The 15,324-nt window shown below is 41.5% G+C and overlaps 1 protein-coding gene across 1 annotated transcript in view; it reads right to left on the reverse strand.

The window, feature by feature from the left end:
• Nucleotides 1-15,079, reverse strand: part of AGPS (alkylglycerone phosphate synthase) — a 53,257-nt gene extending 38,178 nt beyond the window's left edge. The window contains exons 1-2 of the mRNA XM_032114152.1: nt 14,871-15,079; nt 2,517-2,606 (exon numbers count right to left, since the gene is read on the reverse strand). Coding sequence (XP_031970043.1) covers nt 2,517-2,606; nt 14,871-15,064 — 284 coding nt within the window. The 5' untranslated portion in view covers nt 15,065-15,079. The remainder of the gene's footprint in view (nt 1-2,516; nt 2,607-14,870) is intronic.
• Between the last annotated feature and the right edge of the window lie 245 nt (nt 15,080-15,324).

Here is a 15,324-nt window from a genome sequence, read left to right on the forward strand (position 1 = left end):
AGCGCGTTTTCTTCTCCAGACCTACTTCTTAGTATTGCCAAACTATCACTATAGCTGGTTTGTGAGGGTAACCTTAATCACTTACTCAAAGGACAAACTAAAGCTGTCAGGAGCCCCAAAACTTTTAAGACACAGACAGAAGTCACAGCATAGAAGTTAGTTTACTGCACAGAGTGCAATGCATAATTGCTCAGGAAGCAAGCGTTGTATGTATACACTGATGGTGCAAGAAGCCCCCCAAAAACTGTCTTCGGCAGACACACTCCAAAAAACAGCTTCAGTTGCTCAGACGAGCAGGTATCATCTATCCCTGTGGAGATGGCAGAGTCTATAATAAAAAGATCATTTGATGCATGGTCTGTAAGGAAAGTCAACATGACTTTCATAAAGGGGAATCCTTTTTCACTAATCCTTGGAGTTCTATCAGGGTGTAAAAACAGAAAGCGTATAAAGTGGATACAATGAACATGAAGTCCCACATTCCTTTATATTTCCACAGGTGTTCACTCCAAATATTATTTAAGAAAACACACTGCTACAGTACTGAAGAAAAGGTTCTTCTACAGGCTGAAGGATAAGATAAGATTAAGTTAAGAAGCAAAGGGCAGAGTTTATTGATCACACTGATAGGAATTCAGGACCTTAAAAAAAAACTTAAGCAGACAAAAAAAGATGGAAGTTAAGATAATTGCAAAAGCCAAAAAAAAAAAAACATTACTTGATTATTTTGCAGAATCACACTGGTAGTCAGCATCATGGCATCTTCACTGACCACATACAACAGCCCACGTGTTGTGGCTGTTCCCACATGAACAGTGCCATGCAGCAACTGGGCAGGTGTAAGAAAGAAGATAGTTCATCCCTTTCTGCTGCTCTGTAGAACGCTGCTGTATCCTCACCTTGAGTGCTGCACACAGCTTTTGTCCCTATCTCCAGAAAGATCTGGTGGAGCTAGAGACGGTGCAAAGAACAACTGTAAAGACCACAGGGCCTTACAAGCAGAAACTGAAGGGCCCAGGACTCCAGAAGCATGGGGAGAAAATGCAAGAGAGGATATGACTGAGTCTTATAAATCAGTAACACAGTGGATAGGCTGAAGAACTAACTCGCCTAGTCCTGCAAAACAGTAAGGGATACTTGTTTCAAAACACAAGTACTTTACATAACCACAACCTCGAACTTGCTGCCACTGGATGCTGCACAGGCAGACAGTATGAGCAGACTTGCAAATTTAGACAAATTTATGGACAGCAGACCTGTAAGTGGGTACTGAAAGGATGAGGCATTTACACCACCTCTACAGATGCTTATTATCCTATTTTGACTTCAACACTCTCCTTTTGCCACTGTGGCAAACTATTCCAAAGAAACTATACGGGTGTGGCCCAACAAGGCATTTCTAATGTTATCTCTCAGAGACAATGTGGATGATGGGAAAAAACCACCATTCTCCTATCCTAGAACAGCGACTGACACATATCAGTCACTCAGCAGTCAAGCAGCCTTGTTGCTTCCTTCTGAAAAAAAAAGTAGTCCTGCCCCTTATTTTTTTTTTTTTCTATAGTGTGATTTTCTGTGCAGCATCTCCCTAAATATTATACAGTAAACTGGCTTATACAAGGCTTTGCATTTTAATTTGGGCCTGAAAATCAAGAAATTAACAACTGAAGTGCTCAACATCCCAGTTAGGTTTTTGCAGCTTTGACTCAAGCTAATTCATACTAGCTGACTGACTCAGACTAGGAAGAAATTTTTATGAAGGATAGAATTTTACTTCTCCATTCTTTTGTTTTTAACTGTTATGGAAAGTGTATTTTTTAAAACAGGGAAGAGACTGCAAGATTACTTTCCACTCAGGAAGAAAAAACCCCCGAACCAGTAAGATGGCAAGTGACAGGTTTAAATTCCACTGGAACAAAATTAGGAGATCCCCAAGTAGGCTTCATTTTAATGTCATTTCTCAAAAGATGTATTTCTCAGCAAAACAACCTTGCTGTATAAAGGGTTAGAGGGTAATAAATCAGAAGTGGTGCCACTACAGAATACACGATTGAAGAGCAGTTTTAATTTTCCATTTCAGAGGATGAAATAGCTCAATGCACAGTGGTTAAGAAACCCAAAACAAGGTGGGAGTTTAATAAAGAAACTAGTTGATGCTCAAGAGATTCTCAAACTGCACTGATGTCCTGCATGTTACCTAAAGCTTTAGAACGTGGTGCAGATTCTCGGTGTGATTTCATTAACGCACAGAGTATCAAGTTACAGAGAAGACTCACATAAATTTGTCTTTATAACGTTTTTAATAAACATTCCAATAAGCCATACAGTCTATTTTACTATGTCAGACTATTGTGTATAGACTTCAATAAACATGTTAAATGCAGAACTAATAACCTGTTATATGAGACGCAGCAACTTCTTTGCCTTCTTTGAATTAAATGTACTGTACTGCTTTTAAACTCTTTTCAAAGAAACTACTAAATAAGATACTTCAGTTACATAAATTTTCAACTCACCTTTTTCCGGTGAATTCTGCTTGACCTTTCTTATTGAAGATGAATTTGGAGTCATTATATCCCCACCCATTCCACTTCAAAAGTTCTTGCCTTAAAGGGAGAAAAATATGTAAGTGACAATATTAGCATATTGCAGATCCAAAATGATTTTCCATCATATGGTTTTGGAAAAAAAGTCTTACCAGACAGCAATTCAAGAAATCAAGTACATACCAAAAGTACATAGAGCCAAAAGAAATTCTGAAATCACAACCATTACTCCCTCAGACTGCATCCTCTGACTTGAAAGACCAGATGCTCTATAAAAACAACCACCAGCTTAAGTCATTGCACACTGTGTCGAATCATAGAATCCTTAAGGTTGGAAAAGACCTCCAATACCATTATGTCCAACCTTTCACCAAACACCACCACGCCAGCTGAACCACAGCACTAAGTGCCACATCCAGTCATTTCCTGAACGCTTTCAGGGATGGTGACTCCACCACCTCCCTGGGCAGCCTGTTCCAATGTCTGACGGCCCTTTCAGTGAATTCTCCCGGATGTCCAACCTGAACCTCTCCAGGTGCAGCTTGAGGCCATTTCCTCTCATCCTGTGTCACCTGTTACCTGGGAGAAGAGGCCAACTCCCAGCTGGCTCCTGACAGGGAGTTGTAGAGAGTGACAAGGTCACTCCTGAGCCTCTTTTTCTCCAGGCTAAACACCCCCAGCTCCCTCAGCCGCTCCTCATCAGACCTGGGCTCCAGACCCTTTCCCAGCTCCACTGCCCTTCTCTGGACACGGTCTAGCCCCTCAATGTCTTTCTTGTTGTGAGGGGCCCAGAACCCAACACAGGAACACAGGTGTGGCCTCACCAGCGCTGAGTGCAGGGGGATGATCACAGCCCTAGTGCTGCTGGCCACACTATTGCTGATCCTTGGCCACCTGGGCACACACTGGCTCACTCCAGCCAGCTGTTGACCAGCACCTGCAGGTCCTTTTCCGCTGGACCGCTTTCCAGCCACTCTGCCCCCAGCCTCTAGCAGTACATGTGGTTGTTGGGACTGAAGGGGTTTGGTCTTTTGTTTTTATTTTTCTTCTGTGTAGAGAGAGTGAGTAGATCAGTGGTGATATGTGATATTCTCCAATTGGCAAGAGTAATGTGTGAAAGATACTTGGTTTTCAGTCTATACATAAACACCAACATACAAATAGGTAACATGTAAATATTTTCAGAATAAAAAAGACATTTAGTATTTCAATTTATTTTCTTGACAGAGAATAAAGATTTTAGTTGCTTGTCATCACTACTGCAATCTCACAGCATTCTTAACATTCAGTTGATGAGGCACTTTGAGACACATTTGGACTGAAAGTCATAAACAACAAAACCCCAAGAAGTGCAGGAATAACATATCAAATACAACCAGAATGTGATAGCATAAAATTATAAATATATAAAACTCAAACTCACAACTGCCAAAATACAAGCAGAAAATGGAAAAATCTTAAGCACAGCCATATCAGAGGATGTCCTAACTATGATAAAGTCATCAGAACTGTATCAATGTAAGTATATTTAAGGCTTAAGAAATACACTAATGTAGATGCTAGCAGGGCCTAACAGAGGAATTTTCCTGTGAAACTTTCCTTTCTCATAAGAAAGCAGTTAGAGAAATCCAGCTACTCACAGCTTCTCTGTGAAAGCTTTCATTCTCGTGAGAACTGGATGGACAACAGTTTGTAAGAATGTAAACCATTTCTGCACCTGCGGGTTGTTGTGAGAATTGTTTTCAGTTTTGTGAGAATAGTATTTGGGTGTCTTACTGCTCAACCCATCACCTCGGGAGGTGGTGGGCCAATAGGCCAATCATGTAATTTCTCTTTCAAGAACCATGCTATAAAGGTTATGGGTGATTAAACGAGGCCATACCTTGCAACCTGGACTTGTGTCATGATTCGCTGTTCTTTGAGGAATAACAGCAACACACTAATAATAATTACACATTAATCTAGCTTTGCTTTAAAGGTTTGCTTATTTATTTATACTACAAATGAAATTACTATCCTAGAAACTGAATTTTAGTTAAAAGAAATGCATCTCAATGAAGTCTGTCAAAGGATCATTTACCTCCCTGCCCCATATACAGTGAATGTAGCTCTTACTCTTTGCCAGCCTAAAAGTAAGATGATCGGGGTGGCCATTTCAAAAAGACCTCGTGATTCAGAGAAAGCACTACCTCAATCACTTTCAGCTCCAACATTACATACAAGATAACCATATGATGATTGATTACCAAAGGTTTTCATTATAAAGATAATATTAACACAGACTGCTGACATACTATCAGTGCTGTAATTCAACAGCCTTGGCTTAAACAAAATCTATTTTCTTCAAACTGCATGTATGCAAGGTTTTAATTAATCAAATGGAAAAAAGCCATGGTCATGTATTTCATTACAGTTGCTGGATTCAGACATTCTAATCAGCCTTTGACAAATCTGGCACTTAAAGTAAACATTATCAGTTCCTGAGTACTGAAATGAGACTATACAGTTTTGTGAAACAGCAGTCTAGGTTGCCCTTCCATACTGAAGAATCGATTCTAAAATTTCAGCCAAGAATTAAACTGAGCAGAGCTGTCCAGACAGAGAAGCCCCTTGGGCTGCCTCCTCTCTCTGACCTTTACACATGTAGAGTTCACACAGGAAAGGACAAGGATCCACTCATGTTCCATAGCATGGGAATGCCTTGTGCTATTGTGACAGATTATTAAAAAGGGTTCTTAAAGCATGTTATGCAGGACTTGCCCATTTTACCCTTATTTCTATACATGTATATTATAAATGCTGCATATATTTATACGAACTTCCACAAAGAAACTAAGTCATACACAATGGAGCTGTTCCAGCTGAGAACAAGGTGACACAGAATTGGCCAATTTCAAGTGATTTTTTTTAACTAAATGTTCCATTCAAATCCCAATTCACTGCAGTCCTCCTCAATGCAAGATTTCTCCCTCTGCTGACTAAATGCAGTATTTCTATATACCTGACCTCTGTAGTTTGTTAAATCTTGTAAAGTCAGAACAGACTTGATATTACTAAGCAAAATTGAAGAAGGCTCAAACAGTTTCCCCTCTAAGTTAGAGAGGGAAGTCCTCTTGCAAGGCAGCGCCAAAATAAAGATGACAACCATGATGCATGAAAGAGGCTAGAGAAACTAGCTGCAAAGCTGGAGACAATCAGAGCAAGACACAAAAGACCAGGCTCTAAAGAAACTGGTGACATGAGATAAACTGATGATGGCCAGGTTTGAAACTATCATTAGTCCTGGTGTCAGTACAGGACAGATACTTCCCCACAAAATCATGGGGATGGTACTATTAATTAAGGACAAAAAGACAGACCCAGATACGAGGTTTTTTCTGTTAGACTAGCGCATTCCCATTTGCTTGCCTGTTCTAAAGGCCTGATTTCCTAGGCTGGTGTTAAACTACCTGGCACTTTGATAGGCTCTAAATACAAAACAGAGTTTAAGAGTTTTAACTCCTAAGAGTTTATTTTCTGGCTGACCTATTCCTGAATAAAATTAAGTACACAAAGCTTTGCTCTGTCAGACAACATATCTCCTGTCATTGGCATGATGATAATAATTTAATTAAAATCTAAAGTAACAGTTTGCATGCTTGTAGAAGAATAGCTGACTCAAACATCTTGGCTACCTTGTAACACAAAGGCAGGAGATTTCACACCACCACACACAATAGGCAGTATTATATCTTGTGGCAGGTAAACACCAGAACAAGAAACTTAAGCACCTAATTTTTATATTCAAAACTATACTGAGCAAGTCTGATCTTTTCTATCTGGAGACAGGAAGGGCTGTTTTTGGAACGAGTCATCTTACAGTTATTCTTTCTTTTGTTCCACCACACCAGAATACTGCCAGTTTAAGAACTGTGGTTTGATTTACATACTGCAGTTTCTAGCACTTCATGCCTACATGCCAAGAACAAGTCAGAGGAAATACTGCATATGGCTCCCTAAAAAAAGTGAAGCCTAAAGAGGCCAGATTTTAAAAGAAAGGCTGATCATGCAGTTCCGATTTGTATCACACAGCCTGCAAGAAGACCAAGCTGTTCAGATCTTCTTGCATTACCACTTGAAAGGTATGTTCTTCATAAGCAAGAGCAGGTGAACCTCAAGACTCAAGAGAATTACCCTCAGCAGACAGGAAAGCAGAAGACACCCAGAGGAGATCTCCAAGCCTCCATGACTACAGAGGCAATAACAATGTCATATTCATATAATTCAAGACTGAACTTTTTGGAAGAATGTTACACATTAGTTGACATCCTATTCAGCCCACCTGCAAGCAGCTCTGCCAGATGAAGCCAGGGCAGTGTGCTGCTGCTCTTCCCTAGGTCTGGCTCACTACCCCAGCTCCCTCAAGCAAGGGAAATACACTGTAACACACACTGGCTCTGCATTTCCCTGTCTTTCTAGCTCTCATTTGGAAATCAAAACTGCAATTTGACAGCATAATAAGAAATAGAAGGCAAGCAAGGGAAAAAAAGTCTTTTAAGTGTTTTAACAGCATTCCTCCCTTGGCATTTTCATACTGCCCCTGGACAGCATTATTTGTACAGTCACCGTTCCTTAGAAAACACTTTTCACAGCCCAGCTCCAGCACAGCACTCCCACTGCCCTCTAATGCCCTGGTGCAGCAATTAGAGCTGCCTGCCAGATTAGCATCAGGCACCATGTTTACCTTGGCTCTCAAGAATGATCCAAGCTGCAACTGAGCAATCGATGCAACCTTCTGCATTTCCCAAATTTTTTCATTCCCAGTATCTCAGTGTTAAGCTCATATGCCAGATGAATATAAAGGGCAGAAAGAACTGCTGACCATCTGCAGACTTAAGCACACATTAAAAGCTTCCTCCCTGTAAAAGTACCCAGTGTATTCAGTGCTGTCTCTGAAGACTTCAGCTACCGGTTGATAGGCAACTAATATGTACCTTCATTATACCTAAACTTTTACAAATTATGTATCTGCTAACACATCAACATTTTGTACCATCTGAAACAAAATTACCCTTGCAGTAATAGCTTCTATCCTCATTCTTCAAAAAGTTAAGAATTTGGTTGTTAAATGTTAAAATAACTAAAAAAAAAAAAAAAAAAACCTGAATACCCTGTATAATATCTGAATACATCAAATATGTTAGGAAGTTTTCATGTCCCATTATGAAAAAAAAGCTGCTTAGTTTGACTTAGTCAAGTGACATGCTCATGCTACACGTGTTTGTATGTGTAGCAAGATACAATTTTTACACCCCTCTGTTTTTCTTCCCAGACTCCTTTCCAAGAATACTCATAACCAAGAATCTCACCAACATTTGATACTATTCTCAATTTAAACTAATGTTATTCAGTATTGTACCCAAACTGTCTACTTTAAAAACACCTTTCCTATTCAGTACATTGGCTTCAACAAAATATCAAGCTCATAAACTATCTCATTTTTGACAGAAACGTGGAATATTTTAGCCAGAAATAGTAGAAACTAACCAGTTCTTTCTTGCCTTCTAACTTAAGATATAGAAATTCACTACTGAAATATATGAAGTAGTATAAATCAAACCTTGCTTAAGGTTTTTAAATGTTTATATATACACACAGAGAATTATACTGCCTTGAAGGAAACAAGTTTACCATGGAAGCAGTGACAATAGATTAACACAGTGCGACTAGTTTAAGCGAATTTAAATACGCCACTTTCATTACAATGCCTAACACTGAAATACTAGTTTGACTCACTGAATAAGGATTTTTACAGTCAGGGGGGCAGGAGGGTGGCTCCTGGCCCATCAGCCTAAACTAGTGCTCACCAAATCATCCAGTCACTCAGCTGGCCAGGCAGAGGCCTTTGGATTACACTATTTCAACGAAACTGTACCTGCCAGCACTGTTCAAATCTCAGGTTTTAGTGACTGTCAGAGTGACTGGATGAAAAAGTTCTCATCTCTCCCTTAGGAAGCTGAAGGATAAGCACAGCATCTCCCACAGATAGCCAAGGCTTCTTTGGAGAAGCAAGATGAAGGTGCAGTTCAACCCAGCTGGAGAAACGTGACTCAGGTGGAGCAAAGCCAGATGCTCCCATCAGTTTCCTCACAATAACAATTCAATCACCAGCGGATGCTCAGCATTAAAATCACATACACATAAAATACTCACAGGCACTTCTGTTGCACAATGGAAGAACCAGCAGATTCTTGGAAATCAGTTTAAAGTGGCAGTTTTAAGGGCTACCCACGGGCTTAAGCACCAATATTTGCCTAAAGTAACAGTCTTGCAAGTTGTAGAGTTCTTGCAAAACTCAGTGCATGGGTGCAGTAATACTGAGGCAGTCTGGTGTGGTAAGGTGTTATAACAAGACATTACCCAAAGAACAACTCCTCAGAGCCTACCTCAGTTGGACTTTGGGTTACCAACCCAGCCCAACAGCTGGAAATTCAGAACCCTTTCCACAGGTGGTACCAGAAGATCACTCTCCCTCTCCCCTGGAGCAGTATCTCTGTTCAGATTATACAGTCACACTTCTCAACCAAGTAAGCAACACTACAGAGTGATTCTGAAGCCAGTAGTAAATTAGTATCAGGTGCCTGAAATAAAGAAAGAACATGTAGCCCAAGGAATTGCTTCAAGAACTGCTTTGTGAAAGCATCATTTATCTGGAGAGGAATGCCATACTGCAGGCAGAGAGTATCTCCTGCGTTTGTCATTCTTATACTCCTTCCCTCTTGGAAGACCTTCCCTGCAGGAAACCTAATATAATTGTTCTCAAGTCTGAAGTCAAATAATGTGTTTTATAACCTTAGACACATTCAGGTTCTGTAGCCCACACTTTCAGCTAAGCCCCTGCAGCTGCCCATACACCGAATCAGTCGCTATTCTGTTTGCTGAATATCTGATATGACAACACAAACCCGGGCTCATATTTACAGTTTAAATCTACAGTAAGCAGCAAATGCAGACAACCAGATTTTAGGCATAAGACATCAAGAGTTTAGATACCCATAAGTAGAGTGCTTTTCTTCAAACTATTCTGATAAAACAAGTGTTCACTTTCCTTACACACGTTCTTAGCCTTGACTATTTCATTACTCTTCATTTCACCACACTGTAATAAACAAAGCCTCAAGGAATAAGGAAATTAGTGTTTCTCTAGTGTTCTTCCATAGTAAATAAAGTCAATTAGGGCAAATTAAAGATCGAGGAAAGCCAAGACATTATCATCATTCTTCTCAGTACACACTTGGCCAAATGACGATTCTTATGCAACAGAATACTTTACTAGAAGCTCTCTCTATTCCACCTACTACTTCAGCTGACACCAGTTTCACTTTTATCTTTGAAGAGACTGCTCTACTACAAAACACACACACATGGCTACTTCCAGGCAGTAAATGAAACAGCACAAAGACATCAATCCTTTGAGAAGTATTTTCTGAAAGCTTGCAAAACCAGGAAACCTGCTTTGCTGTCTTAAAAGAAATAACTTAATGACGGAATCAACAGTCTGCCATTTATCTGCGCACGTAAGTTCAGTTCCTGGACAACACTGTTTTACCCATCCCACAGAGAATCTTTTAGCATACTCTGTAGCAAATATGAGATAATTGCTCAAGGAAACTTTCTGGCCTACCCCAAAGACTTGCACAAAACAACCCAGTTCTGGATATAACAACACTACAGAGGCATTATGCTTGTCCATCACATTCAACCTGCAACTGATTTTTAATACTCCACATTATTTATTTTCTACAAAGAGGTACAGTAACACTTCAGGAAAGTCTAGTTGACTGCAATCTGCTGCACTACTGATCTCCTTACTTTACTTCAGCTCCAAGTAGCTTCTAGTTCAAGTAATTACTTTAGTCTATTGCATTATCAGATTACTCTAATTCTATTCAGTTTAAATAAACACATCAAGTTTAAATAAACAGCTATATACACATTCATTTTCTTGTACATAACAGTTCAGAGCTCAGTAGATATTAAGCAGCTGAACTACTAAAGTCTTTCAGTTTTTGCCATAAACTGCTACTTGCTTTCATATAATAATCTATATTAAGCTTCACATATCAAATACTTCACACTTTTACCTAGGTTCTTTTTCTAATAAAATTTAGCTAATGAATATATCCAGTTTGGCTTACTTGGTATCAAATGATCTAACAATAAATATTGTATTACTTAAATTCTGATAGATTTCCTACACTTCATCTTCCTGACGTGCAACTACTTGGACCTACACGTTAGAAAGGAATTGCTGTTGCATATGAAGTCACTTTTACCATCAGATTATGACATCTTTTTTCATGTTAATATTTCCATGAGAGAATCTTCTTTATCTGTTCCTCTACTTCAAGTATTAACTTTGACTCACATTTAATTGCTTTGATGCAATCACAGAACCGCCTGTGAACTGCCACACCTTCCTCAATGCAACAGGTTCTTACTCTTCTGATTTCTTAAGACTGGTGTAATGGCACCGGTTCTTTCCTTCTTCACCCTAAGTTTTCATCACTTTAAACTCAGAAGTCAGCTACACCAGGATACAGTTTAGCACGAAGTGTTGCTTAAGCACTGTTCTCTAAAGGATGAAGTCTTTATTATAAAGATCGCTCTGAGTATTGCAGGTAAGATACAAAGCCTCTCTGAAGACACTTGTTGTATTCAAGTAGTACCAATTCTTTAGGAGTTAATTAATGCTGCTGCATAATAAAATCATAACTGTTAGCAGCAACTACAGCAAGAATTGCAAGTGTGTATATGAAGAAGGTTAACATTAACACATTACTCTGAACAACCTGCCTGTGAACTCGACACACAGTCAGCTGGCTACACAGTCATCCCTTAGTTTACCCCATGTAACAGTATGCCCACAATAATTAAAAGATATGCACAAGCCTCTCTTCATCCCCTAGGAAAGCAGCTTCTCCACAGAGAGACAGGATAATCAGGAGATCCTGTCCTGCTTTCTTTTGCTCCAGGACAGAATAAATTTTAAGCCTACAAGCTACTGAGTCAATATTTAGCTGAACTAAATCATTATCCCTTTTAACAAAACCCAAATTGTTTAAAGTTTGATTTGAATAAGTTATAATATACAAGTGATTTTGATGAGATCAGCATCAGTACAGGCTCCACCTCTGAGGCACTCTTACTTTCTAGCACACCTAGCAGTTACTCTGGGACAACTCTATTCTAGAAAGTTGTAGCACCTGACTGCTTTCAAAGCAGTACAAGTTGAATACTTCATGTACATACAGTTATTCTGAAGATTAAGTAAGTTTTTAACTCATCAGCAGAGTGAGCTTACCAGTCAACAAAAGTCAACAGCATAACATAAAAAGATGGGAAATGTAATTTCAAGGAACAGTTATTTTCTAGTTCAATTGTTTTATCAACCTTTTCAGCACGCCTATCATCATGTTAAGGCTTCAACACACATTGTGTAACTATGATTCCCATCTTTCACTGCAACACTCAATTAAAATATTACATTCAAGCCGGGAATGCCACTGAGAAATAACATCTCTCTACTCTTACCGTACCCAAGATTTCCCTCAACAGGATACTCAGACAAATAGACAGTTGCTTGTCTTTTGAGGAATTTTCCCACCTCAATAGCTATAATTTGAAAAAGCACAAAGTGTATTACGATACTTAAACACATCAATATGCAAATACATTGCTCAGTCTTCAGAGGCATTTTTATTTGGAAACAAGAAGAGTTGGATGAGACCTACAGACTTTCAGTCAATACCACATACTCTCCATCCTCCCCTCGCTGGTGAGAAATGTCTGGGTAAGATCTTTAACAGTTTGGTCTTTGAACTATCAACAAGAAAGCCATGTTTCTAGAGGCCACTGTCTACTGACTGTTAGAAAAGCAGCCAGAAAAAAACTTCTGTGATCACAGATCTAAAGTACTACAAAGGTGTTTTTAATCAAAGAAAGCCATCTACTTTGCAGAAGAAATGCAACATCAGGAGAGTGCACCTAAATCTGCTAAAGCAGTGTCTATAGCTTTGCCACTATTTAAACACTACAGGAAAGATGCAACAGGTGTAAAGAACAAAAATTTTGCTTAAGGTACTTTGGCTACGGCTTTGCTAGGAAAAATTATAATAGTTCAAAAGAGGCAGAAGAGCTGACTCAGGATTCAACAGACTACAAGAAAATAGCATCCAGGTTTGTATCGTCCTAATATTACTGGTAAAAGGCATGCACTGTCTCTAGGTCAGTTATTTTTACTAGATTTTCCCATCAACCTTCTCGGTCTCATATATAAAAATCAGCTCCAGATTAGATGAGTGTCACTAGAACACGACTCACTTGCCCCCTCCAAACCAGTGTAGGCAACAGAACTGTCTTTCTCTGCCATCACTCCAAAACCTGGGTATTATGCTCAAACACAAGCTCGACCAAGATCCCCATATCCTAGCTATACTGAAGTATCAGAGTTTTCACATGCAGCATCTTAAGCATGTTTCAAACATATCTCAGATGTTCAGACAGAACCTTAAGACAGAGATAAAGCTGCCTTTAAGTTTTTCTTGTTTCTACACATACAAAAAGGCTGGGCTCTAAGTATAGCAAGAATGTTGTACCTCTGGTGCAGAATAAGCTTTCCAGCAACTCCTTTACACCCCCACAGAAAATTTTTGAGTCCAGATCAAGTTATTTAGAGTAAAAACAGTAAACCATTATGATCCTACAGCAAATCCTAATAGGGGAGAGCAACGTCAATAACCTGTAGAAGTACAGATGTTAAGTTCCCTAAGCCTCTGTTTCCACAGAGAAAGAAGCAGGTCACATGCATCTGCACTGAAGTTTGTTTCTCCTGCTCTTCATGGATGCAATAATTAGCTGTAGGAATTACACAGCGATCCATTTAAAATAAATCCCTTAAAACTAGCTAAGCTGATATTTTTCCAGAAACAGTGATTTCTTCCTAGATTCAAACCAAAGCAAAACTCAGTATGGAAGGCAGCAACTTCAGAACAACCCATTTGTCCCAGTGAGCAGCACCGTTTGATACATCTCCTGCACAAGCATCAAATTCCCCTCAACGAGAACTAAAAGCTTTCAAAGCTGTTCACAGCTGACTACATGTGCATGACATTCCAGTCCTCCCAAAGCAGGCAAGTTCAGCTTGTGACCATAGGCCACAAATTGCCTGTTAGGAGAATTGAGGCTGCTTCTTGCTCTCTTTTTGAAAAGGTTGAGTGCAAAGCATGGGCTGAATGGATTCTTCTCAAAGGAGGAACAGCTCTTCTATTCACTGCTTGCCCGGTCTACCTCTGGAGTGCCCCCATGCACAAACAAACTAGTCCCCGTCCACAGCTCAAGAGAGAACAGGAGGCTGTCTACAACCTAAGCCTTAAAATGCTCCTCTAAGATAGCAAGCCAACACACATATAGAAAATCCATGTCTGAGAAAGGGGGAGCAGTATAAGAAAGTCACAAAACTAACACAAGTCCACCCCAGCAGAAAGGGGGCCTCATGATAATAAATTACATGAAACTACATAATGGTATCATAATCATAGCATTTTTAAAAACTATAGAATAAAAACAAATCCAAGAGCCAATGAAATAACTTCGAATTAGAGAATTTGACTGTTCATCTTCCCTTGGTGTCGTGTGACCTGAGACGCCTTACTACAGACAGTAAAAACCAGAAAAAGTAGTTCATATCTCTAAAATTATTCATTTCTAAGAAACTTTTGTTAGAGCCTAATGTATGAGCACACTTTGCCAGCATTCACGTCAGCTGAAGGTTTCCGTGAACAGGGGAGGACCGAGAGACTAGACACAGACCTTGCTCTTTACACGTGCTGCATTCCCCATTAGAGCAGCTTCAAAGTATTTTACAAAACCAAAACTTCTTCATCACATCTAAAGAAGTGACTAAGGTGACCATGAACGACTTTCCACTTTAACACCATCCCACTTACTACAGAAACAGGTAAAAGGCTGAAGACACCTTCTTTTGGTTTCCTCCAGTCCCTACAGCGATGAATGGCTTCAGCACTTCCCTCGCGATTGGGACGTGCCTCATCCTCCTCCCCGCCGCTCCTTCCCGCCCCGCCGGAGCCCCGCTCCTCCCGCAGACCCCACGCGGGGCCTCCGGGCCCCGCCGGCCCGCGCCTGTCCCCGGGCGGGAAGAGAGCGCTGTGGGCAGCGCGGGCAGCCCCGACCCCGGCCCGCACCCACGGCCCCGCGCTCCGGCACACCGCCCGGCCCGGCCCGGCCCCGCCGGCGCGGCCCGCGGGGACCCCCGCCCGCACCCACCGCTTCTTCGGGATGGAGCCGGAGGCCGGCCCGGCGGAGCCGCCCTGCGCCTTGCAGGGGCTCGGGGAGAGCGCTCCCCGCCCGGGGGCCTGAGGCGAGCCCCGGAGGTGCCCGGAGATGATGCGCAGCCGCCGCCGGGCGGAGGACGGGGAGCCGCCGCCGCCTCCCGCTGCCTCCCCGGCCGCGGCCGCCATCGCTTCCGCGTTGTGCCGCGACCGCCGCCGGGTGAGAGGGCGCGCGGGCGGAAGGCGCCGCCCGGCGCTCCCCGCGCGGGCCCGGCGGCACCGCCCGCCCCCCCCGCCCCGCGCCCCGCGGCCGCTCGCTGCCGTTCCCCCGCTGCCGTTCCCCCGCTGCCCCGGCCCGCTCCGCGCGTGTTGCCGGAGCCTCCTGCCTCGGCAGGGCTGGGCTTGGGGGGCAAGTCAGAGAGAGGGAGAGAGAAGGCGTTTATTAGAGA

This window comes from Corvus moneduloides, chromosome 7 (assembly GCF_009650955.1).
Source record: "Corvus moneduloides isolate bCorMon1 chromosome 7, bCorMon1.pri, whole genome shotgun sequence".
NCBI classification, from domain to species: Eukaryota; Metazoa; Chordata; class Aves; order Passeriformes; family Corvidae; genus Corvus; species Corvus moneduloides.